Below are 27,121 nucleotides of genomic sequence, written 5' to 3' on the forward strand. Positions count from 1 at the left end.
GGCAGATTAAAAAAACAAACATTTTCTGAAATGTATTGAAAAACTCTATATGATCTGACGGTAGAATATATTAAATGATCTTTTGACAAATCATCCCTGCCTGTCCCCATCGTTTGCCTCTGATTTTATTTTAATGATTTAAAACCGACCCGACCCACTTTAAGGAAAACTAGCCCATCAGAGACAGGGGAGACAGAAGGCGTGACTGAGGGGCGTGTCAGTCATTTGCCATGCACGCGGGCACACGACACAGCCACGCAAGGACACCCAGCAGCCTTGGTTTCCCATTGTACTTTAGTGTTTTGCAATACTTCAACAGCATGAGTCAGTCATGCTAGCAATGTAGCAGCCGTGTGCTAAGATCAGCTTGTTTACACACGTTAGTGAGACGTTTCAGTGAGAAATGTAAGGGGGCAGTGAAAAAAAACTAGATTTAAATCTTGCTTTCAGTTTTAAAACTGCAAGCTCCCCTTATCTATAAAAAGGCTGAATCCTAATGGAATTTACCTTGGAATCAAAGGGGTGGTATATTCCTTTTGCCAATTCCGCTCAGTCGGAATAGCCAGGCTGCATCCGGTCTATACATCCTGTCTTGATGCACTAACAAGTGCTGTGACATCTAAGTTTACGCACTTAAAAAAACTGGTCTGCAAAAGAAGAGCTTGCTTATAGCTACTTCTAAATTGTTTTAAATCAAGTTATTGCTCCAATAAAAGTTTAAAAATAATTGCAACCATTGCGCAAAATAGTTGACTGACCATCTTGATAAATCCATTTTACCTTAAACTACATATGCCACGTGGCTGTAAAACAGCTGTTCTGATTAAACATAGTGGCGCATACGAACGCTAAATCAGAATAGATTACGTCACTACGTCACAAACAGTTCACCAGAGATCTGCAATCGTTATGAAAAAAAGGTCTACATGCAAACCTGGTTAGTGATATCAATGATGAGTAGTGTTATGATGACCAATGTAATGGAACTTATTGCAGCTTGCGAAAATGGTACTCATCTCTATGGGCTGGCTGTTGAGTAAAATAAATATATAAATAAATATCGCTCAAGATACAATATTTTGACAATAGCAAAAGAGTGGAAGACTCACCTCGCAGGCACAGTTACAGTATTCCCTCTGCAAATTTGCCACCATATCATGCACGGAACTTAAGTGTGAGTAGATAATTGTTGTTGTTTTGAGTTTTTCATTACATCGGAAGAATGTTAAAAGGGCAGGATGTTTTGGAGACGAGTATCAGTGCTGAAGTGTGACAAGCTTCAAAAACTGAAATATGCCCAAGGACGTCATCTCTTTGTGTGCCATTCAAGATAATGAGCTTGAAAGTAGTCTCAATCATAGTCCACATGTCAAGTAAAGGGAGATCATTTTGTCAATCTACTTGTCCATTAACCCATTAAAGCCTGATGCCCTTTGTGAGACATCTCTCTAAAACCTACGCTCGTCTTTGGAGTCATCCTTGAAAACCTGACATTTTCGCCACTTACAAAATATTTAATATCTCAGCCCCTGTAGCAGATAGAAACATAATTTCAAAAGAATTTGAGACCTTAGACATGTGTCTTTTACACAGGCCCGAGTTTATTCATCTTTACTGTTTCAATCAAAGATGGAAGTGAAGCACTATTTTTATTTATCTTTTTTAATCGAGTGGTAATTACCATGCTGTATTCTCTCAAGGACGTTGAAATAGTCATTGTCTACCAACATATAGCTTAACCATCCATCACGTTTAGATGGTTTCACGGCTTTAAAGTCCACGTGTTGTCTATATCACTGCCGTGACTTATATCAGAGCTCTCGCGATTGACTGTGCTGCCATTACTCAAAAAATTCTGGATATCCTCCGACAACTCACGACGCCGTCACATGTATATTCTGATACATTTCATTGACCCAGAGACCGAGAATTGGAATAAATTTTTTTTTTAAAATGACGTATACGCTTTCGGCTTTAAAGAGAGAAACACGCAACACCGCTCCCGGCTTTCGTGATAGAAACGCGTTTATGCGCTCCCGTCCTTAATGGGTTAAACTTTTCAAAGGTCCAACTTGATTACTTGATTGTTTTTGTGTAAACAGATTCTACCAAAGTACAGCTTCATAATGTCTTCTTCCAAAACCTTTTGACAAGAAAAAAAAAATCTGAAGCAGGCCTCACCCATAGCTAGTGCTTCACATTTAACCATAGTCAGCCAAAAACATTTTTGCAGAATGGCAACTGATATAATGGGCTGCCACTTATATAAGATTAAAGGAAAGAAAATGGATGGCCTTAGTGCAACCTCAGTCAGAAGATGGCTCCAAAATCCCTGCACCTAAGGCTAGGATTAACATGTCAAGCAAGCAGATGTATAAAAGGGTGCGCACACACACTCATCCATCAATCCATCAATTTTCTTCCGCTTATCCGGGTCAGGTTGCAGGGGCAGCAGGCTGAGCAAAGAAGCTCAGACTTCCTTCTCTCAAGTCACTTTATCTAGCTTTTCTGAGGTCATCATGAGACGTTCAGGCCAGCGGAGAGAGTGTTTCTCCGGCGTGTCCTGGGTGGTCTCCCGTTCGTTAATTTCCAGCCCCATTCTTCCCTCACTCTTGAACAAGAGCCTGAAATACTAGAACGCCTCCATTTGGGGTTCTAATCGCTGACCAAGATAGGGCATGCCACCCTTTTCTGACTGAGGTCAACGGTCTCAGACTTCAGTGTGCTGATTCTCATCCCAGCCGCTTACCACTCATCTATGATTTGTTGAAGATAATGACTTGATGAAGCCAACAGAACCACACTCTCTGAAAACAGCAGAAACCAAATACTGTGGCCACCAAACGCAAAAGTTTTGCAATAAAACACAACAGTATTGCGTTATAGCACAATCTTAAATATTCTCGTGATGTCTCCTGGCAGGCTCTGTAGTCTGGTGACCGACTGTGGCTGTGTTGGCAGCTACAGTAAATGCTATCTTGGGTGACACTGAAACAGTTCAATCCACTCATGATACTCCCAGCCGGTAAGTGGATGTGAATAGAAAATTAGCCAGCTAATGATCTTTAAATAATGTTTATGAATTATGAAAGCTCTGCCATTGAAACTCTCGGGCAAGGGACAGAGCGCAAAGACACTTAAAGTGGAAGTCAACATAAACATATCTTTTTCAAGAATCTGTTCTATGTAGGCCCACTACTTGAAACACGGCATTCTGATTAATATTGCGTTTGGGGAATATGAGTTAAAGGGAAAATCAACCCAAACATATTCTTTTCAAGAATATATGTTCCCAGCAGGCCCACTAGTTGAAACACGGCATTCCAATTAATAGTACATTTGTGCAATATGAGTTGAGCAGCAAAATCCTCCCATTTTTAGCCATCTCAGGGAGCGGCCATTTTGTCATTTCTGTCGACTGATAATGACATCACAACTACCCCAGGGAACGACCAATCACAGCTCGCCTGTTCTCTAAAGCTGAGCCGTTGTTGGTCGTTACCTGAGTTTTGGCTAGTTGTGATGTCACAAGTGACAAAATGGCCGCCCCCAGAGATGGATAAAAACGAGTGGATTAACTCTTATTCCACAAAGCGCAATATTTATCAGAATGCCTTGTTTCAAGTAGTGGGCTTGCACAGAACATATTCTTGAAAGAAATATGTTTGGGTTGACTTCCACTTCAAATAGCTTTTCGATTACAGTTTCCAGAACAGCCTAAGACTGCATCGCACTGGCTTTGCTTAAGCCAGCCTCTACTGCTTTTCCATTACAACAAGGCGTGAGGCCGATTGGGGCAGGATCAACTGAACTGTGCAAGCCTCCACTGAACCGTGCACACTGGCATGCGAGGTTCTGCCTAACAAAAGCAGTTCCAAAGAAACGGAGCCCAAAGTAACATTTTAATTTTAAATTTAACAGATTGGTTGATGATGGTTACTCCATACTCATTATTATGGCATCCTGCGCCTTGATCGTGGTAAATCTTTATCTGTACGACTTATACATAACAAGAGGGACGAAAAGAAAGTTTAGTCAGTGTTACATAATTTATGTAGTGGCTGTGAGTAGTTAATTATCCACTCTAATTCAGAGATTATTGAAAAAAAAAAAAGAATGTAACATCAACTACAGTATATGCAGAAAACTATGTCTCAGAAAGGTTGTGACCTGAACTGAATGAACAGCCAAGCCTGCACCTCAGGCCCAGATTAACAGGTCAACTTAGACCGAAGTTAATGAGACCCAGCAATACTTTACATACCACTGCTGTTTACAAAAAAAGCAAGTTGGAGAGATCATGTCTGTAAAATGGGGAGTAGTTGTTTTCTTGAGCAGGTGAAAAAAAGGCCAGAGAAAAGTTGAAAAGGTTATACAAAGGCACACCATTGGAATAGAAACAATATACAACAACTGAAATAATAAGAAAGCACAATTAAATCAATATTATGATTTGGAATTAAAGACATGTATGTCGTAATAGATATATTTTGATGTTAAAAGTTGGACATTTTCAACATCAGCTATGGTTCTTGAAATGAGGGGTGGGTAAGTCATGAGCTACATTTACGCTGTGACATTTACTATAGTAAGTTCTTACATTAACATTTAAAAGACATTATAAGCCAAGAGCTGGCCTGCACCAACCTGTAAGAAATAATTTTTTTTGTGTTAAATTTCATGAGTTGCACATAATTCATTTCTGTATTATCGAAAGACAGCTTCTACGTCACAAAATGTCGCTAAGGGCAGAAGCAAACCACTGATTTTCGCCAACATTTGTCAGAAAAGTTGACGAATCCAACATTTGCTACCTACGCAAATATTTGCCGCTCAATGAAATACCACCTTAAGGAATAATGCAGATAAGAAAATAAGTGACGGTAGAAAAGGAGTCAAATTTGAACATATTTACATTTTAATGATAATACAAAGCTACTGTAGAATCTGCAAGAAAAAAAATCTCTCATCTAGCTGGCTCCACAAACAACCTGTAGGCTAAAGGCATCCAATCCAAGCATTTGGATGAATAAAGACAAACATTTGAATCTGACATTACTGAAGTGTGTGTATGTGTGTATAATGCAACTATTGCTGAAGACGCTGAATGGAGACTGTGCATTTTAGTAACATCGGTCCCTCCTGAGAGAATCTTCACCAAAACAGGAAAGAAAATTTCCAGACAGACAGAAAGAAAGAAACCGGACCAGCTCCTCAAAGTTGAGGCATTTAGTGCTTCTCAATGCCAATCATAACTGCAGATGAGTTATCTGGATTCATTTTTGTTTTGTTTTGTTTTATTTTATTTTTTCATTTACTGTATATTTTGTGTGTTTTGGAATAATTCTGTGTTTGTTTCACTTTAAATTTGTTTAGTTAAAAAAACTAAGTTATACGTTTCAAGTATTATAATTATATTGTAGATAGTTAAAGAGGAAATCAACCCAAACATATTTTTTTCAAGAATATGTTCTATGCAAACCCACTTGTTGAAACAAGGCATTCTGATAAATATTGCGTTTGTGGAATAAAAGTTAAATCACCAGTTTTTAGCCATCTTCGGGGGCGGCCATTTTGTCACTTCTGTCGACTGAAAATTACATCACAACGGCTCAAGGCTCAGGTAACGACCAATCACATCCTGTTTTCTGAAGCTGATCCATATATATAGTTCAATGAGACACCGGACCAGTCCATCTATCCACCCATTTTTGACATCACTCACCCAGATTACAGAAGCAAGCAAACTGGAGCCTATCCCATCTGATTTTAGCTGAGAGGAAGGGTACGCCCTGGACTAGTCGCCACTCAATCACAAGGCACACATGGACGAACAACCATTCAAACTCATATTTTGGCAATTTAGTCTTCAATTAACCTAATATGAATGATTTTGGATTGTGGGAGGAAGCTTCAATACCCTGAGGAACCCCATGCAAGCATGTGGAGAACATGAAAACTTTACACAGGAAGGCCTTAGCATAGACCCTGAAACACAGCCTCCCAACTATGAGACGGACATGCTAACAATTACTCTATTGTTATGCCCATCTTACCTGTCGTAAGTCGATAAACGCCAGTTGCAGTGTGTCTCCTTGGAAGCCTGGGACTGGCTCTGAGCTGGCAAACACTGAGAACAACAAAGACGCACTTACATACTACACCAAAATATCACTAACAATATATCATAAACACAAATTGTGTTTTTAACTCTGTCTCAAAATGGAGATAGAGTGTCGTGATTACATATGACTGAAATTTTAACTACTGACTGAAACTCAAATTGTCATTGTTGAAGTTAGAATAAACATTTCCTCACTGAACTCGATTATCTGCAGTTTGAAATGATTATCTGAGGAACCCGTCGTTGATTTCAAGGAATTCGCTCGCATCTCCGGACCTTTTCTGACCCAAATTAGGCTCTCTTTCATACTCTTTTACAGTCTTTGTCAAAGAATGAAATAAACTGGTCAATATAAAGATTAAATAAACTCAGTTTTAAACATAATCTGCTTAGTAGGGCTGGGCAACATGTCTGAAAAAATCTCACAATCTAAGTATTTCATATCAGGAAATAATGATAATTATTGATTTTGTTTTAACGTATTTAAAACAAACTGTTAACTGTTTTTGTGTACAGCATTATGTAGCGTAATGTGCAGTTTCTCCTCCACCAGTGCATTGTAAATGCTTATTTGCATTAGGTGCTACCCCAAATCAGTATTTTTGATACACATACTGTACTGCCTTCATTCAATGTTCATACAATGTAAGTGAACTAATACTCCCTTGCAGTGCATGCATTACCGTTGACCAACGGTAGGACTACTTTATCTTTTTAGCGGACTCATTATTGCGTCAGTTCATATTTGACTTGCCTGATTACGATTTGAGTGCATTGCAGAGTGGTGGACATGGCTAACACTGCCGCTAGCATGTCAAAGACAGTGAACTCCTTTCTGTACACCACGTCTCCATCCGGAGTTGTTTAATCGGTTTATCATGCATAATATTGTAAGAGTTGTTCTTAGTCGACAGGTCATTTATTTGAACATTGAAGTTAAGCCACTGGGTCACTGCTCCGTTGGATTAGCTTTTTTGTTGGTTTAGAGAATTCTTCTTCATTGATTTAGCGCAGGGGTGTCAAAGTCAAATGGACGGAGGGCCAAATAAAAAAAATTGTGACTGATAGAATGTTCATTGAAATTTTTTTTAAATGTCCAGATTCGATCGGGTCCTTCGCGCCTGCTGATGATGTCACGCTTTATATATGTGTAATATATTTCTTTGCGTCTATGTTTGTCACCCCCCTGGCTGTTGTGTTTTTATCTTCGGAGTTACTAAATAAAAAATAAAATAAAGTACATTACTGCTACTTTTGCGAGGCAGCTCGGACCTCACTTCCGCTTATGACCCGAGAAGACGCCGCTGCCCGTCTTGTGAAACAAGATCAGTGGAATGTTTGCGTTTCTCCTGCCAAACTGGAAACAATTTTCTGGTTGACTCGGGCTGCAAGATTGTATGAGCTGTACATAATGTGAAGTAAACAGAGAGGATCATATGATTGGTATGATGTCTCCAGCTGACTCTATTTTAGAGTGGCAAGGTATGAATGTGGATGCTCCTGTCAGAAAACACAGGCCCGTATTCCACTTGACACGTCTATTTATTGTGGTCTGCAACAACACAGACAAAGAATAACCTAGCAACATCACCCAATGCATATCCATTTGTTAATAATATGCCTAAACATTACAATTCACTGTACTAAGCAATTAAACAGCCAAACAATACATACAATACACATTCACACGTTTCATCACGAGAATAGTTAGCATACTAGCCAAAATAACTAACTAGTTTTCATCAATGTGACATCACTCACGAGAACATATCCAGGCTATTATGTACAGCAGTTACCCTTTTAACATTTACACACAACAACGCACGTGGTGAAACACGGGCAATCTGCAACTACTGAGTTTGCTGGCACGAACAAACTACTAGCTAGCCCTGTCAAAGGAGGAAAAAGAAAAGAAATCACGTCTCTCGCTATCAACACTTAGCGCTCAAGGAGCGTTCAATGCCCGCTCACAGTGTGGGATATCTCAGCATTACGTCGAAACTCAATGAATTTATCAAATGCCAACAATTACTAATAATGAAACGTGAGATTTCTAACATGAAATATTTCTTAATAAAGCGTGTTTTACTCCGAATAACTTTTCACCACAATCCGAGTCTGAAAGCCATGAAACAGTGACAAGAAGTCTTCAGTCGCCGCGTAGACGACCGAAGCACGATCCTCGCAAAAGTAGCAGGTAATGTTCGTTATAACAACAGCCAGGGGGTGGCAAACATAGAAAGAAATATATTACAGATGCGACCATGCGAGCGAGAGTAGCGGAGGACGAAGAGGAGAGCCGTTGCTCTTTATTGACTGAACGGTTGTCGTACTGTATTGGCGTCGGCTGCGGCCCACAGTAGCCGGTTGGACTAATTAAAACATGGTAATTAAACTACGTTTGTGTTCTTGGAAGACGCTACAATATATTTTAAAGCGTGATGTCATCGTCAGGCGTCGGCTTGCTGCGAGCCGGATCTAATAATAAAGCAATATCATCCCAGGGGCCGTAGAAAACCTTCTCATGGGTCGGATGTGGCCCGCGGGTCTTGACTTTGACATATGTGGTTTAGCGTATTCTTCTTCATTGGTATAACTTCTTCGTGTGGAGGCGGATTGCTGTGTCTGTCTGTGTGTGGGGGTGTGTCTGTCTGTCTGTGTGTCTGTGTGTGTGTGTATGTCTGTCTGTGTGTGTCTGTCTGTGTGTGTCTGTCTGTCTCTGTGTCTGTCTGAGTCTGTCTGTCTGTCTCAGTCTCTGTCTGTGTCTGTCTCTTTCTGTCTGTCTCTGTCTGTCTGTGTCTCTGTCTGTCTCTCTCTCTACTGTGCTTCACCAATCACACATAGCCGTGCAGTCTTGTCACGTGATCATATTCAACTTCAGCTTGGATGAAACGGATCGATAATGTCGCGCAGCAATGCCGACTATGCAGACACGGTTCTTCAATTTACCATTAAATTTATTTAAATTATTTAATTTCATTCATTTTGTTGATTGGATGGACTTTAATTCGCTTAAAGATGATTATTTTGTATTTTCATCTTATTATTTAAAAAAATTAATGAGACGTTGCTGGAGTTACTCAGTACTTGAGTAGTTTTTTCACCAAGTACTTATTTTTCTTTTACTCAAGTAATTATTTGGATAACTACTTTTTACTTTTACTGTACTTGAGTCAAATTATTCTAAAATAACTACTTTTACTCAAGTACAATTTTTTACCCACCTCTGCTGTCTACATCACGTACCATGCCGCAATCGGGTTTGTTATATATATATATTCACACTCGCTTGTATACAGTAGTACTAATCCATTGTACTTAAGTACTTTGTAATGTAAACCTCTCATTCTCTCACAAAAAAATACTGAATTGTGATACATTTTCTTGTACTTACATTCACACTGAATGACATCCAAGTTAAATTGCTGAATGGCGCCCATGCTGATCTGTTTCAGTTCTGTGTCCAGCAGCATCTGCATCAGTGATGTGGACAGATGCTTGCAGGCTGACATACAAGCTGTCTGAGCCACTTTGCCCTACAGAAAAAGCAATGGAGGAAGGGAGAGAGAAGGTGAGGCAATGGCAGAGAAAAAAAAGTATTGTGTATGCAAAGAGAAGAGAAGGGTTTGGCGGACAGTAAATGAGGAAAAAAGAGGAGGAGGAAAGGTGGAGTATGGGAATGTATAAAGTGGGCAAAAGGGGTAAGACACAAAGCAAATATCGATAAGGGAGACAGGTATGTCCAAACATAATTCAGGATTTGTTTAAAATTATACCATGCCATTGCTGTGTGTGAGCTGTTGAAATATTTACTTTCCCTCCACTGTTATAACAAGTTTTGATCTCTCTGGTACAAATCAGTGGGTGAGTTTGTAAAGTAATGTCCGTGTCCATGGTAATGTTGCTCTGTTCTCAAATCGGTAACAATAATATAAAGCAGAAGAAGGTATGATGTATTGACGAGGCAGTGACAAGCGAATAAAGCGGCAAAAATGAACAGAAAGTGGGACAAAATCCTGTAGGGCACTCAATAATATAAGATTTCAAGTTACCGTTATTCAACCAAATCTTTAAGATGGTAGACCGTCCCTTGGCTACTTATATACTTATATATAAATGACAGTCCAGTAGTATATTATATGTATAAAAAAAATAAACCATAAAAAAATGCGAACAAAAAACACTACTTGTATAGCAGTTAGATTAAGCGTGGGTTGATTAGTCCTAGCTACACCCCACTCTGTAGGGTGTAGGCAATCAACGCACACTTAAATGGGAAGACAACCCCAACATCTTCTTTACATTAATATATTCTATGCAGACCCATTAATCTAAACACGGCATTCTGATTGATACTGTGTTTGTCAATCACGGCTCACCTGTTTTCTGAAGTTGAGATGTAAATAGTCTGAGCCCTGAGCAACTGTGATGTTTTTTTCAGTTGACAGCAAGTGACAAAATGACCACCGCTTGAGATGGCTAAAATTGGGTGGAATTTGTGCTTAATCCATATTACACAAAGGCAATATTAATCATAATGCCATGTTTAGATTAGTGGACGTGCATAGAACATATTATTGTAAAGAACATTTTTGGATTGACTTACACTTTTAATACAACTGGTATACTTGTATAGTCACTGAATGTGCAGGGCAGGGCACAACACAACAGTATGTACAGTAATTAAGTGACCAAAGCACACATCAACACCGACAGAAAGTGCCACAAATCAGGAACCCACTGCACAGGTTTTTTTGTGCGTTCCTCTTTTGAAACGTGTTTTTGTTGCAAACACGCACACACGTGGCATCAATGCAAAACCGAAAAAAAAGGTCGTTTGAAAAGGGCATATTTTCCCATGCAGAACAGTAGTCGGTAAAAGCTCTAATGTACACACATGTACATACACTAATGATTGACCGAAATGTTTTTTTTTCAGGGTCGATACGGATACCAATTATTAGTCGTCAAGGTGGCCGATAACCGATATTTGGAGCCGATATTCATTTTCGGTAAAAAGGAAAATATTGGCGTCAAAAAAAAAAAAAAATTCCCACATTTGCGTAATGTCGACTTTTTAATTGTATTTATTATTATTATTATCATCATACATTTTTGACATACATCTTTGTTGTAAAATTCTAACAAAGTTCAGAGAGTTCCCATCATCATCAGCATGTCTTATAGAGTTAAATGAAAACTTAAACAATAGCTCTCAATATTTTCTACAGTAAATAAAGTTCTTCAAAGTGACAGAAATATTAACATATCATTTATCTTTGTTTGGATTTCTAAGAAAAACTAAATGGTGCAGAATGTTGCCAGGGTCAGTAGAATATCCTATAAAGTTTACTGCAAAATTTACATAAATAGTTCCTCGAAGTTAACTGTTTTAAATGTATTTATTATCGGCCATCAGATTAAAAAAATAATAATTAAAAAAAAGGCAGATGCCGGTATTTGTCAAAATGCAGAATATTGGCGCCGATAGTCGGTCTATCCCTAAATACACACACACACACACATACACACATGCATGCACGCGTGCACGCACATACATATAGCACCCTCCATAATTATTGGCACCCATGGTTAAGGTGTTTCCTTTATCTTCTGAAAAATTCATTTTCTTCTAAATAATATAGGACTACAATAAAAAAAATTGAGGAAAATCTAACCATTAATTCAAGTGCATTTATTCAGTTAGAAAAAAAATCCCACTTTGTAAAATAATTATTTCACATCAAATCAGGTTCGCCATAATTATTAGCACCCCTGATGTTAAAGCGACACTGCGGAACTTTCAGTTTTTGTTGATGATGGCGGTGCCATATGGACAAAAGCAGTAGTGTTCCTGCCTGAAGGCGACTGACGCACTGACAACTATACAGCCTTGAAACAGATAAAAAAGAAAAACATTATGTTGGATAATTTCACAGTAGACACACGAACAGCTCCCGGCAGTAAGCTGCCGCATTGCTTAAATACCAATCCTGCACAATTTGCACAAATATACAGTTCAGCCTCTCAGGGAATGTACTACTTTTCATTCGTTTCTTCACATTGTATTGTTTCGTCTACTCTTACCTCTATGTTCATTGCACAGGGGTTTTCTTGTACTGATTTGCAGCAAGCAACGCGGTTTGACTTGTTTTGCAATACGGTTTTGACTTTGTTGACTGTTGTCAACTCAACAAAAAACACAAGAATCATGTTTTCCTCTCAAAACATTACATAATCATCAGAAACTATTGTCATTAACACAAAATGACACGATAATACCACAATGCGCATACAGGGTTTCACCCAGTGCAATATAAGCCTGGCGGGCATTGAGCGTGGCCCCGCCCCGGGGGAATCGGCTTCAGCCTTCATGCAGTCGCCACAACGCTTGGACACCGGAGTGTGATGAGGAACCAGCCGTGCATTTTCCCTTTTAACTGTGATTTTAATTTCGCTGCTGGATACTATAGTTGTGTGGACTTTATCGGCATTGGATTACAGTACAAAGTGACCAGTTTGAACGACGTTTTACTGCACTTTCAACATTCCGGATGAGATAGCAGGACCTGCGTGCATTGTTTTCTGGTCTGGCAGGCACCGCAGGGGGTGGAGGTAGCGGAGGCAACGTAAACAAAAGTGGGGCTGCTAACTAATGACAACTTTATTGCACACATGCGACCATGGTGAGAAAAAAATGGTTCTCAATATGGATGGATGGATGCAGAGAAAACGCTATGACACTGCACTGTGTCATAATTAATACTTGTTGGAATACAAACGGCCCCGGCTTGTTGAAGTGCGGCTATGCTAAGTGATATTTTTAACATCTGTTTTGTTTGGTCATTGAAAATGTTTTCACATGAAAATGACCAAAATGAAATACTGTATCTATTATGAAGCCGGTCGGCTTCTCTACCACCAGGCTAAGCAAGTTTTCTGGGAGAAACATTACAGTATGGCTGATCTTTCCACAGTAGTTTCCTAAAGACCTGATCAAAATCTTAAGGTCGTACTGTACATTGCTCTGCAAGCAGGCCCATAAGAAATGTTAATTATATGGAAACAATATGAAAGAAATTGGTTTTTCAGCATGTCTTCTCTAAAAAAAAAATTATGAGGCATAACGTAGAAGACTTTTTAAATGACCAATACATTGCTACCTTGACTTCAAAGTACGGCTGAATGATTTAGCATTTTGGGATCGAAATTGTGATCTCAGACAACCTGATTTTGTGATCGTAAAGCTTTTTTTAAATTTTTTGCTTTTTTTTTTTTTTTTTTTTAAAGTGGAAGTCAACCCAAACATTTTTTTTTTTCAAGAATATATTCCCAGCAGGCCCACTAGTTGAAACACGGCATTCTGATTAATTTTGCATTTGTGGAATATAAATTAAGCAGCAAAAGGCATTCGTTTTTGGCCATCCCTGGGTGCGGCCACTTAGTCTTCTGTCGACTGAAAATGACATCACAACTGCTCACAACGACCAATTTTCTGACCTGTTTTCTGAATTTGAGCAGCAGTAGGCTGCCAACTCATGCCCAGACGCTTACAAGCAGACTAAACAACTGAAGCTCTTAATGTCACTCACTAGACCATGCCCCTTTAAGGCAAACACCCAACACACAAAAACACAGTATGTACAGTAATTAAATTTTATAAAAAAAAAAAAAAAACATGTATTACTTTAAATTCTCTTTATCTATGTTTTACACAAGACAGTGCTATTTTTCTTTATTAAAAACAATTTTTTTCCGGTTGTAACTTGGGTCACAAATTTCGTCAAGGAGCACATTAAACCAATTTCATAGCAATTTCAGTATTTAGGGAGGTTTATCCATGCCTACCTCACATTCCCACTTCAGACAAACTAAATACTGACTACATGCAAAAACTAGTGAAGTGAATTTTGGGCGTCTCACAGGCACTATTATTATATTAGGTCCGTAAAAGGGGACAGCGTTCTTTAGCAGTAATCAAAATAGATTTTACAATATTCCTTTACCCCGTTTCGTGCACTCATACACCAAAATGAAAGGTCAAAACAATAATTCTAACTACTCCTAAATTAGTAAAGCATGCAACAGTGAGAGGCTGACCATGAGTGGGATGCAATGAAACATGAGTTTGGTAAGGTTACTAACAAAATTATACATGGAAGTACATAACTTGGGACTATATTGCCAAAAATATTCGCTCACGTAAAAATTTAAATGACAGCCCATTCGTAATCCATCGGGTTTAATATGACGTTGGTCTGTGTTTTCCAGTTATAACACTTTCAATTCTTCTTGGAACACTGACCACAGGGTTGAGGACAGTGTTTTTCAAACTCTGTGCAGAAATATTGTCAGGTGTGCCGTGGAAAATCATCTAATTTGTGTGACTGTGCGGTCAAGTGCCTGGCAGCGTAATCATGTACTGTAGTTACTACATTGTAGTACTCTTCCATACCAGTAGGTAGCAGCAGCAGCAGGAGGCTAATTGTCTTTGATTAGAGACAAGCGAATTAGTGACTCATGTTTCTACAGTATCAATATGAAACATTATAAAATACTTTTTTCTTTGTGTTGATTTAATTCCTATTCAAGATGTTATAATATAACGTCATTCTTCAATGTTAAAAAATGTGTCTATAAACCATATAACTTATACGTATATATATAACCTTATATTGTTAATATAGTTGGTTTTTTTTCACAATTTCAACTGGTGGTGTGCCGCGGGATTTTTTTCAATGAAATAAATGTGCCTTGACTCAAAAAGGTTTGATAAACACTGGTTTAGGAGTACGTTTATAAATGTATGTGAATTGTTGACCATTTTTCCAGAAGCGCATTTTGGAGGTCACACACTGATTCTCTGCTTTAATTCATCCCAAAGGTATTCTATCGGGATGAGGTCAGGACTCTGTAGAGGTCAGTCAAGTTCATCTACACCAGACTTTGTCATTCAGGCCTTTATGGCTCTGGCTTTGTGCACACGTGCATGTTGGAAGAGGAAGGGGCCAGCTTCCCACAAGGTTGGGAGCATGTAATTGTCCAAAATCTCTTGGTATGCTGAAGCATTCAAAGTCCCTTTCACTGGAACTAAGGGGCCAAGCCCAGCTCCTGAAAAACAACCCCACACCATACTAACCCCCCCCCCTCACCAAACTTTACATTTGGCACAGTGCAGTGAGACAAGTACCGCTCTCCTGGCAACCACCAAATCCAGACTCGTCCATCTGATTGCCAGATGGAGAAGCTCTGATTTGTCACTACAGAGAACGCTTCTCCACTGCTCTAGAGTCCAGCGGTGGCGTGCTTTGTACCATGGCATCTGACGCTTTGCATTACACTTGGTGAAGTATGAATTGGATGCAGCTGCTCGGCCACTGAAACCCATTCCATGAAGCTCTGTGCGCACTGCTCTTGGGCTAAACTGAAGGTCACATGATGTTTGGAGGTTTATAGCGATCGACTCGGCCGAAAGTTAACAACCTACTCACACTACTTTATGCGCCTCCGCATCTGCTCACCGTGCTCCATCAGTTTATGTCGACTGTGGAATATTTAGGAGTAAAGAAATTTCATGACTGGACATTTTGCACAGGTGGCGTCCCACCACAGTTCCACTGTGGCCATGGAAGTGATTGGCACACCTGATTAGGGATGGGCGATATATTACGCCACCAATATTATTGTCAACGTTTCTTTCGCAATGTGTAATAATGTAAAAACATTATCCAGTATTAATACGGTTTTTCATTGGGTGCAAAGTAGGACAAAGTAATAAAAGTCCTCATTTGGCGATTCAACGTGCAAAGACAGCAAAGGAGGAGGAAGTGATAAGTCTTCATTCTGTGAGTCAACGGGCAAGATTCAGCCACATGACTGTGTCAAATAACGGTGTAAGATGTGCCAAAAAACGGTCGCCGTGAAGAGCAATTCCCCGACAAACCTGTTCCACCACAAACCACATGAAAGAGTACAAGAATGGCTAACTGTCACAATGGCCAGGGATCAAACCCACAACCTCTGGGGTGGGAGACAACCACTCTACCACTGAGCCATGCTGCCCCGTGGCAGAAAAAATTTGCGACTCCACAACCACGTCTCCCACTAAGGAAAGACTTCGAAAGTTAAGTAATGCTGAGCAACACGCACATGAAACCTTCACTGAGTTGAGCTAACGTACACTGTACCAGTGACAAAGCAAATAAATGCTGGTGAGACATTACGCTGCTGTAACCTGCATTACTTTATGCGAGTGGGTAAAAGTTTGCCGGCCCTAGTCAATGTGGCGCCCTAGGTGAGATTTTATTTGGCGCCCCGCTCCATCGATGATTTACATACACTTACAAGTGAAGGTGAAATGTTAACGTTGCCTTTAACACTACGACTACAAGAGCAGTCATTTTGACTGCTTTCAAACTTCGATGTGTTATTACTCTGCGTATATAAATATCCAATGTTCCTGACCTCTTGACCTTTCCTAATTCTTTATATATTTCATTCCCGTGGTGCAATTTTATGGTATTAAACAACATAAAAATAATTAGGAGTCATGACTCCTTTAACTACGGCGTGCCAGTCAATTTGACGGCTCTACTTAATCTTATGCACGTTGCACTGGGACGGCACCGCGGGCTTTCCATTAGGGCTGTGCAATTAATCGAAATTCAATTACGATTTCTATTATTACACTCCACGATTACAAAATTGCAAAATTACAAGTTTATGTGGTGCTTGCTGACATAATCCCCCCTGGAAAATAAGACTTCCGGGTTGTGCTCGGGACAGAGTTGTTTTGTGTGTACTTCCGATTTACTTCCTCTTCTTCGGAGTGAAGTGCAGTAAAGTCTTTTGCGACACGCGTCTCCTTTCCTGGCACTAAACTAAAATATTTTATAACTGGGCTGGAACGTTCATTTCAAAATAATTCACCTTGCTATTCATCACTTATTCAATTGTTTATATTGGTTCCAAAAGATCACGGTTGCATTTGTTGTTGAAATGGTGAGCGAATATTTCTGGCAATATTGTGTAACTTGGACATGCTCTGTAAGACAACATCAAAGCCTTAGTATAAATTTCCATTTGAGTTAAAGCAGAAAGTGGACCTCTTTGCAAGATTACAATTGCTCTACTGCTTGGCATACCGGCAAACACCCAACTAGACTATGAAAAGCAGCCTTTGTCATTTGATGCCACATTTTTTTTTTACATTGAACAATACACATCTGAAACCAGAAGTCTTCAGGGCAAGACACGACACTATGTCTTCAGATAGTTTGGAACAAGTGCCAGTAGAAACCAAACAGATCTGAAGCAGTGGCACTTTCCACTGCCAAAATGCTAGCATGCTTTTCATCACTCCCCAAAAAGTGAAACAGCAGTACAGTGCAATAGCCAGGTAGAAATACTCACCGACATCGATGCATGGTCATTGTTGTTATTCTGAGCAGACCCCAAACCAACCCAAAATGGACAAGGGGTGGGGAAAAAGGGAAAGGACAGGAAAAGAAATGCGGCAAGAATAAATGGACAGGAGGAGGAAAATTTCAAGTAACGCGATATTGCGTGCTTAACACAAGGCAAATTATTTAAGGAATAAAACAGGTGGGAAACTATTAGAAAAAGTACTTTTGAGGGGATGTGGCAGTATATATTCTAAATAAAAAATAAAACAATTGGAACAAGGCAGACATTGGTTGGATGTTTGGGAGGAGAAGGCTTAGTAAAAAGGAGCTAAACAGGATGGAATTGCAAAAGCATAAAAACTGTTGACCAATACCTTGGCACTATGCTAACATAAACTATGCTAAAATGGCAGTCAGAGATGACATACAAGAGCTGTCAAGTAAGGAAGGTATTGCCATGCATATGTTGACAAATCAACATAACACACCACATGTTCCCATTACATCCAGACATTTATGTTGTTTTTCCACATGGAAAAAAAAACACTTTAGATGATAGATATGTGAAGAACATGTTGTGTAACCATTAAAAACAGTGGGCTTTTCAGCAACACAAGAACATAGTGTCAACAAAAATGCAATCATTTTTGCAACAAAATGTTTTAAAAGAGACCAGAACATTTTCTCAACAGAATGGCTGTGCAGTCACAACAAATATGTTCACAGGTTAAAAAGAAGGGTCAACTCACCGGGAGGTGTGTGAAGACTTGAAATGTGGATCGTAGGAAATTTATCAGGTCCATGAGATAACCTGAGGCCCGACCGTCAGACTCAGCCATACTCCATTCATAATCTGCCAACTGGATAAACTCATCAATTTTCTGGTTCAGTTTGGTATAGATTTCTCCTTCTGCAGCATGGCGGGCATCCTGGAAATTTACAAAATTTTAAAAAGTACATACGGTATATAAACTTTGACTGGAGCAGCAGGAAGGGATGCAAGAGCATTCATTACAAAAATGATATTTCTACCACGATAAAACAAAGTAGAATTAAAATGGAACAAAATATGTACAGTGGGATTAAAACACTCAAATACATCATATCTACTGAGAAATGATGAGCAGTCCTTACCTTGAAAGTAGACAGGCCATAGAGTCTTGTAGTATGCACCGTTTCAGGAGACACATTGGTGATATTTGTTATAAATTCCTCAAGATACCTGCAGGCCTGCTCTAGGTGGGTGGTATTGATGATGATCTGCACCAACTTTAGAGACAAGACAAATTCACATTCACTCAACATGAAGGTAGGGAATGACATTTACTGGCACTGTTTTGTTTGTACCTCAGTCAGCCCAATATGTGGCTTCTTGATGAGGTTTTGCAGACAACTGCTGAGAGTTCTTGTCAGCAGCAGGTTAGTTGATTTCCGCAACATATCATCAATCTCTGTTGAACTGGATGAAAGCAGTTGTGTTATAACTAGGGGTGTGAGTTTTGCGCATTATTATCGGTGTTAACCCAACGCCTTTTGACGCTAAAAACAGGCGGATTAACTCTTATTCCACAAATGCAATATTTATCAGAATACCTTGTATCAACCAGTGGGCTTGCATAGAGCATATTCTTGAAAATAAATATATTTGGGTTGACTTCTCTTGAATAAAGTATTTGCATAAGAAAATCAATCCTCTTATTCATGTTAAGGGTATTAAAATTCAAGAAAATAATGTGACAGAAAAATCAAGGGATTTTTTTACAGTAAATAAAATGTGTGATTAACTATGAGTTAGCTATGAAAAAATGTGATTAATCACGATTAAATATTTTAATCGATTGACAGCACTAGTTATAACATTATCTAAAAGGAGAAAAATGCAGGGTAAAAGTCAAAACGTCAGAGAGAATTACTGAAATAATTGTTTGTGTTGTGTATTTATAGTTGATTGAGACGTACCTGCGGTGAAGTGATTCAGAGAACTTGAGGCTGGCATAAATGAACTCTTTGACTTGGATATATATCTGTGGCACAGACTGGGACATTGGCAGCTTCTTGGGAAAATCCTGCTACTCACAAACAAAAATAAACAACAATAGAGTTTTAACAAAATAATATCTAAATTCATCTGTTCTGTGCACTTCAACAATGTTGTCTTTCATATTTGCATAAAACGTTTCAGGGATGACAATGGTTTTAATTTGTAATAAAGGTTTCTGAGCATTTTTTTTATGTCTTGATGAACTTTCTAGCACTTGTTTTAACCAGTAAGACAGCACAATTACTGCATAGAATTCATGTTTACCTTCTCTATCTCTGCATCGTGAAATGGGAAGCGACTGACTACCAGTTTATACTCGTCGTCTGTTTCCACTGGTATGGGACTGTAGTTGTCCAATTCGAAGATCTCCCTGCATAGATACACAATGAATCCATTCTTCAGTAAAATGCAAGTCATTGATTTGTTTTTTTTAATTCTTTGCATTCAAATTTCACACTTTCCATTCCATATGGTTAAGGTTACAGCTTGAAATGTGCAATCATTATGATGACATGCACATGTGTCCACTGTCCAGACATATTTGGCACAATTCTTTGCTCCGGTTTGTTCCAAGCTTGAACCGTTGTGTCACAGGTGAAAATGTGTTTACTGAGCAGAGCTGAACTGTACTGGATGTGTGTCTTCATGGAGGGTGGCCTAGTGAGTGACATCATGTGTGTGAGCGTCTGTGTATAAGATCCTTGTGAGTGTTCTTATTTTGCAGTTGTTTTATATTTTCTGGTTCACATGAACTTCACAGACATTCACTAATTAATCACAGATGTTTTTAAATTATTAGTCAATAGTAATTCATAGTCATTTTATTGTTGTTCAGTAATTTTTAGGGGCAGCAGTCGTCTCACGGTTACTCCAGATAACTTTTACAATTTACACTTCTAATGTACACAGCTGTAAATTTGAATTAATTAAAATTTTTCAGATCATCCTAATTTGTCCAAGCTGTAATAGGTTTTAGACTATGTTCACCCCCTTCAGGACTAGGGTAATCCACAGACTCAAATACACCCAGCATGATTCCCGAAATTTTAACTACACTAGCTCAAGCTCCTCACAAAGTGGCCAGCTTGTAAAATGGGTGGCAAATTTATTGCAAACATTAACATTAGAAGCATAACAGCTGAGACTGAATTTGGGAAACTAAATGCAAATTAAAAAAACAAAACAGCAACAATAGAACATAGCCTTTCACGTTTGGTGTACCTGCCCTACATCAACAATACAGGGACAAAAACAAGTGCCTGTAAATGGAAACACAAACACCCACCTGAATACCAGCGCCCACTTCTTCAGTAGAGTTTCATTGTACTGGTCTCGAACCTCAAACAGCAGGTCAAAGAGTCGATTCACAGAGAAACCAAAACCCTTTATGTATGCATGCAAACAAAAAATTAAATCACATAATGAAGTTAAGCACTTGAATGAGGCGGGAAACAAAACAATAACCTGTAGTGTGTCCGCAAAAATGACAATAAGGTTCTTCAGCTCCAAGACCAGGTCTGGGTCCTCACAGTATGACTGAGGGGGGGGGAAAAAGGACATTATGTGGATTGTCGGAATGATGGAAGGATTGTTGTGAACAATTAAAAAAGCAACACATTCTTTATTAGGCTTCCATTTAGTAGAGTCCAATTTTAACTGGAATTTGTGGACATTTATTTAATTATTTAACGTTTATTTACTTCACATTGGACGATTTGTTTGCCACAGTAATTACTATCGAACACAGTTACCATCAACCGATGACTTATATCTGATTCTGTGAAGTAAACCAAGTCAACAACCAAATGAAAGCTATACAATTATTTAATTAATTATTTAAGCCTCTAATAGATGCGTATCTTTAAAAATGGCACTACAGTAAACTAAAATTCAAAACTTGGAAAAGGTAGCATCACAATATAATGCATGAAAGATTTCAGTAAAGGGTAGGGCAGAATCCCTCCATATCTTTAAAGCGGAAGTCAACGCAAACATTTTTTTTTCAAGAATATGTTCTATGCAAGCCCATGAGTTGAAACAGGGCATTCTGATAAATATTGCGTTTGTGGAATAAGTGTTAATCCACTCTTTTTTAGCCATCTCTGGGGGCGGCCATTTTGTCTTCTGACGACTGAAAATCACATCATAACTGCTCACAACGACCAATCACGGCTCAGATTCAGAAAACAGGTCAGCCGTGATTGGTCGTTGTTAGCAGTTGTGATGTCATTTTCAGTCGACAGAAGACAAAATGGCCGCCCCCAGAGATGGCTAAAAATGAGTGCATTTTGCTGCTTAATTTATATTCCACACACGCAAAATTAATCAGAATGCCGTGTTTCAACTAGTAGGCCTGCTGGGAACATATTCTTAAAAAAAATATGTTTGGATTGACTTAAGCTTCCTTAACCTTGATATAAGGACCCTGTCAATCACGGGAGTTTGTAAATCAAAGACTCGAATGAACAAAGCTTCGCTTGAATGAGTCTTTGTTTACTCAAACACAAACATGGACACAAAAACAAAACAGCTAGAAATTGGAATGAACAACAGCAAATCGCAGCACAGGTACTGCAATATGTTTGAGTGTGGTAGATTATTTGCTCAGACCCACAATATTCTTCTCAGCCAGTACAATTGATGAGTTTATCCAGTACAGAGAGAAGGCAAAGTCTTAAAAAAATGTGATTGTCATAGCTACAGGATGATCTATTTCGTGAGTCTTGCGTCACATAGATGTGCCAGTCAAACTACATCGACAGATTAGGGAAATACTTATTCTGGGTTTACCATGTGATAATTGCAAATGTGGAGCTGCCTGTGTCTATCTCCAGAAAAAGGGCAGCCAGTAGGGGGGTGACCCGGGCTTTTGTCAAACTGACTCCACGCTGTGCGGCCCATTCTCTGGCCTGTTAGCATAATCCTCCTGGTAATTTACAAGTGACTGGAGCCCAGTGGTCAGGAATATACCATCTTGATCTGTTGTTATTGTTGTAATCTGTCTCTCATTAAAGCCTTCAATGACTACGTTAACATGCAGTCAATATTCGGGTTTCAGTCAAAATTCTGATTTCTGAAACATTTGGAAAAACCCGTTTGAATGCGAGAGTGGGCAGAGGTACACCAGCATTTGAATAAACTGATTGAAACGGTGACGCACGGACTTGTTACTTGATGCTGTCAATAAAACGTATTTCTGTATATTCAGTCGGTTTCCTCCGTATTCCAAAAGTGTGACACCGCGTTGCGCCTCTGGGTTTCAACTCAGATTGTTTACCTCTCTGTTTGCGTATTTCCGGTGAGTTGCGCACCAGACATAAGGACTTATACCACGTCTATATGTGTCTGTATACACACTGTGTCATCTTTGCCATAGAGACAGAAATTACGTACGCCACAAAGGAATCACTGTATTCAGGTTAGGCCCGCAACGGCAAGGATACCACTCTTACAAGCACTTCCTCTACTACAAAGTCCAGGATTCCTTGCAGTTGAGCATGCGCAGAGCGTTTCGTGCATTTGGGATATTCCGATTGCCGTATACATGCACGTATATTCGGTTTGGAAAGGGAGTAACCCAGGCATGATATTCGAAATTTTAAAACCCCAAATTAAAAAACAAAAAACAAAAACGAATTTGGGTTATTGCGTGCGTACACCACGTCTCCATTCTGTGGTGTTTAATCGGGTTAGTATGCTTGATATAATTTTATTCTAAGAATTGAAGGATTGGACTGGTCATTTATTTGAACGAAGTTACAGCAATGTCTCGCTCCGCGTGAGTATGCTACAGCATTCGTCGTTGGTTTAGCTGCTGCTTCTTCTTTAGTTTGTATGCTTCTTCTGCGTTCTACTTCATTGGTTTAACTGCTTCTTCAACATGTTTAGAAGCGGCTGCGCGATGCCAACATTACGCACAGTGCCGCGGTCGGGAATGCTTTCTGATTTATTTTATGGAAGGCAATTTCTATTGACATCGATCATGTGTCAATCGTGATATATATTGATATTGAATTATCGCCCAGCCCAAGATTGTACTTTGCCGCATCATGGAACGACAATTAATATTTTGAATCGTAGCAAAACTGTGGCCGAGACTGGCCACTCGTAAAATGTTACACCAGAACCCCACTCGCTGCGAGACGCTTGCACAATTTGAGTTGATCCTGCCCCCATCCCGTCCACTGCCTGTTGTTAATGGAAAACCAAAGGAGTTTAGCTGTGTGCAGTAAAAAGGTTAGTGAAAGAAGCTTCTTCCAGGATAAAGAGACCAAAAGCAGACATGTTCATGCATGTGTGTGTAGAAGTCTACCGAGTGTGTGCGGAGCACAGCGATGATCTTGGACAGGGCCATATTCCACAGTTCATCAGTGAAAGCTTTGGTCACCAAGCCTTGAGTGGCATGGAGGATATGGTCCTCCACAACAAAGAACCTAATGATGTATACACATACAAGTACTGAAATGTCATAATTTTAATATGAATAAAATGGCATCTGGCTGTTCATATCAAGCTTTTGCAGAAAATCAAAGGGGAAAAATATGTTGTAAATTTCAGTGGGGGGAATAAAATACAGCTTACCCTACAATTTGATTGAAGTATCTTCTGTAGCCCTCCACTGTTTCATGCTAGACACACAGACATTTATTACTTACAAAGCGATTCTAAATATAGTTATATTCTGATATACTTTTCATATCGCCCAGCCCTATTATAAATATATATATATATATATATATATATATATATATATATATATATATATATATATATATATATATATATATATATACACACACACACACACACACACACACACACACACACACACACACACACACACACACACACACACATACTTTGTTTTCACTGGTGGGATACAATTTTTTTTTTTTCACTGGCGAGAATGGGCTTCCATATATAGTCGACTAAAACTTGACCAAATGAAATGTGATGAGGTTGACTAAATGTGATAAAAACGAACAAGCGTGATTTAAAGTGGACTAAAAGTGAGACTATATTTAAAAATGGCTGATAAATTTAACACTATTCAATACAAAATCTTGCAGTATCGCACACCATTAACTTTTACCTGTGTTACTCACCATGTTAGCCTGTGGCTGCAGAACAAGCCTGGCCTGCTTTTTCCTCTGTTTCCTGTAGTAATTCTCAAATGTTTCTCGATCTCCCTGCAGAAACAAAAATGTTAAGGATTTTCATATCATGTCCAAAAATCATGAATGTCAAGGATAACTTTAGTGCCTTCATTAAAAAACTTGGTCTGGCACTACAAAACAATTTGATGTTGTGTAACATACCAGCACAGCGTAAATGTGTAAACACCTGTAAACAGGTGAGAAGTCCACAAGATCCTGAGCTGTAAGAATCTGGAAAGATAAAAACACAACTCAAATTTCAGATCTTCTCTTAATTCAACAGCAGTGTGCTGAAAGTATGTAAACAATGTTCATTGCCCTTTTTCATGACATTCAAATGAAATATTTGGGATGTTTGAAACCACTTTTTTTCCAGACCGATAGCAGTACGAGTAAGCACTCGAGTATTCACCGATACCAAGTTCTGATACCAATAGTACTTTACATTTATAATAAATAGATAAATCATTGTAAAATTTCAATTAACACAATGACATATGTGTACAAACAAAGACCTGTCTTTCTGTCGCACAACTACTGGAAAGGAGGACTTACTCGATGTCAGGGTTTTTTTTTGCCCTAATGAGTAAAGCGAAGCGGAACGCTCAAATGGATTTGATCTGATTGTAGCATAAGTGTTGGTGGCTAGTATCGGCATCCTTAATGTTACCGATACTTTGAAATAGGACCAGTATCAGCCTGATACTGATACCTGGCATCGGTACTCGCCCAAGGCTCGAAATAAGCGGTTTTGCATCGCAGTTTGCCGGTCAAAATTTATATCTTGGGACTCATTAAGACACAATGAATAGCAAATATGATAATCAAACGCCGACCGTGAAAAGTAATTACCACTGACTAATTGTCAATTAGTCACTGACTGTATGAGTCCAAGTGGCGCCAGTGAGAGCACACAGAGGAGAGACAACGAAGGACACATTTAAACTTTATTGACAGTGCAAATGCAGAATGCAGAGTGTGCAAGGGAAAAAAACAAGGAAAATATTCTATAATATTATGTAATGAAGGTGCTAGTATCTCTAATGCAGCTGTTGCTGCTTGATGTACACTGTGCTTTCCTTGCCAAAGAGGAAATCTTAAAGTGATTTCTGACAGATGATTAGGGTTGGGCATCATTTGAATTTGGACGATTCCGGTTCCGATTCTTTGATTCGATTCCGGTTCCTAACGATTCTCGATTACGATTCTTAACCAAAAATAGGAGTTATTCTTGGACAAATCACATGAACTTCTCTGTTCTTTGATTTCATGAACTTATTACTGTTTGTGAACTTTATAATGAATTACTCAAAGGGCTGTTTTTAAACTGTATTTATTTTAATAGAATTTTTTGTATTATTATTCAGTATTATTTTTCACAATAGTTTTATTTTTTAAAAGTTCAAGACAATACAATAATGCAGCTGTTGCTGCAAGCATGCTACTGAACACTAACTGATTAGGTTAGCCAACCTTGTCTTTCTTTAGAAAGAAAATATATATGACAAACATAACGCTACATTTTCAGGGCAAGCAAGGAAAGTCTATATAATCTAAGCAGTCTAAGTGTATGTGTATATGTATAGTATATGTTGCAGCTGTGTATGCTATAAGATAAATATTAGCTTAGCATTAGCATCGCATCAGTTCTATGGCTAGGCATTGTCCGAATGAGCGAGACGGGCAGGGTTAGGCAGGATCACCGACCCCGCGAAGGGCGACTGACTTTTTTTTCCTTTTTTTTTTTTGTTTTGTTTTTTTAATTATTTATTTATTTATTTATTTTTTAAATCAGACTTACTTCTTGTGCTTCTTCTGTGCGGCTAACTAGGAATCAAAACCCAGCACCGACGCTCTAAAATCTGAATGGTACCGGGAGAACCATAATGATGGTCCCGGTTCCACTCGATTCCCGGTTCTCGGTGCCCAACCCTACAGAAGATACCCTTTTAATTTTACATATGTAAATTTATATTTTGGTGCGTTTTGGTGTGATTCGGTGTTGTTTCATTTTAAATTCAGTTTAGCAGAAAAAAGTTGAGATTGAATTATTAAAAATTAAATTGAATTCAATAGTTTTTGTGTACTTTTAATTTTTGTAGCTATTCATAGAGCAAATAAAGAAGTATTTTTCAAATTAATTTAAATACATTTTACTTTATAAAACTACATTACAGTAGAGCTTTTTTTTTTAATCAATTTAACTTTGCTTCTAGACAAGGAAATCAAGTTTACTGCTATATACAATGTCAATTTAAAGCGCAAGTCAACCCAAACATATTTTTCTTCAAGAATATGTTCGCAGCAGGCCCACTCGTTGAAACACGGCATTCTGATTAATTTTGCGTTGATGGAATATAAATTAAGCAGCAAAATGCACTCGTTTTTAGCCATC

The 27,121-nt window shown here is 38.7% G+C and overlaps 1 protein-coding gene across 4 annotated transcripts in view; it reads right to left on the reverse strand.

Annotated features, from left to right (window-relative positions):
• Positions 1-27,121, reverse strand: part of exoc6 (exocyst complex component 6) — a 71,010-nt gene that overhangs the window by 16,055 nt on the left and 27,834 nt on the right. For 2 of the 4 annotated variants that reach the window (XM_086016819.1, XM_086016816.1), the window contains exons 9-22: positions 24,889-24,957; positions 24,676-24,759; positions 24,152-24,198; positions 23,883-24,003; positions 21,035-21,106; positions 20,856-20,953; positions 19,835-19,940; positions 19,489-19,598; positions 18,877-18,988; positions 18,664-18,798; positions 18,279-18,458; positions 17,537-17,566; positions 9,519-9,660; positions 6,057-6,130 (exon numbers count right to left, since the gene is read on the reverse strand). In XM_086016819.1, the coding sequence (XP_085872945.1) occupies positions 6,057-6,130; positions 9,519-9,660; positions 17,537-17,566; positions 18,279-18,458; positions 18,664-18,798; positions 18,877-18,988; positions 19,489-19,598; positions 19,835-19,940; positions 20,856-20,953; positions 21,035-21,106; positions 23,883-24,003; positions 24,152-24,198; positions 24,676-24,759; positions 24,889-24,957 (1,380 nt within the window). The remainder of the gene's footprint in view (positions 1-6,056; positions 6,131-9,518; positions 9,661-17,536; positions 17,567-18,278; positions 18,459-18,663; positions 18,799-18,876; positions 18,989-19,488; positions 19,599-19,834; positions 19,941-20,855; positions 20,954-21,034; positions 21,107-23,882; positions 24,004-24,151; positions 24,199-24,675; positions 24,760-24,888; positions 24,958-27,121) is intronic. The other 2 variants (XM_086016817.1, XM_086016818.1) reach the window with 2 other exon arrangements.

This window comes from Filicampus tigris, chromosome 19 (assembly GCF_054856515.1).
Source record: "Filicampus tigris isolate MCC_2025a chromosome 19, RoL_Ftig_1.0, whole genome shotgun sequence".
Taxonomy (NCBI): Eukaryota; Metazoa; Chordata; class Actinopteri; order Syngnathiformes; family Syngnathidae; genus Filicampus; species Filicampus tigris.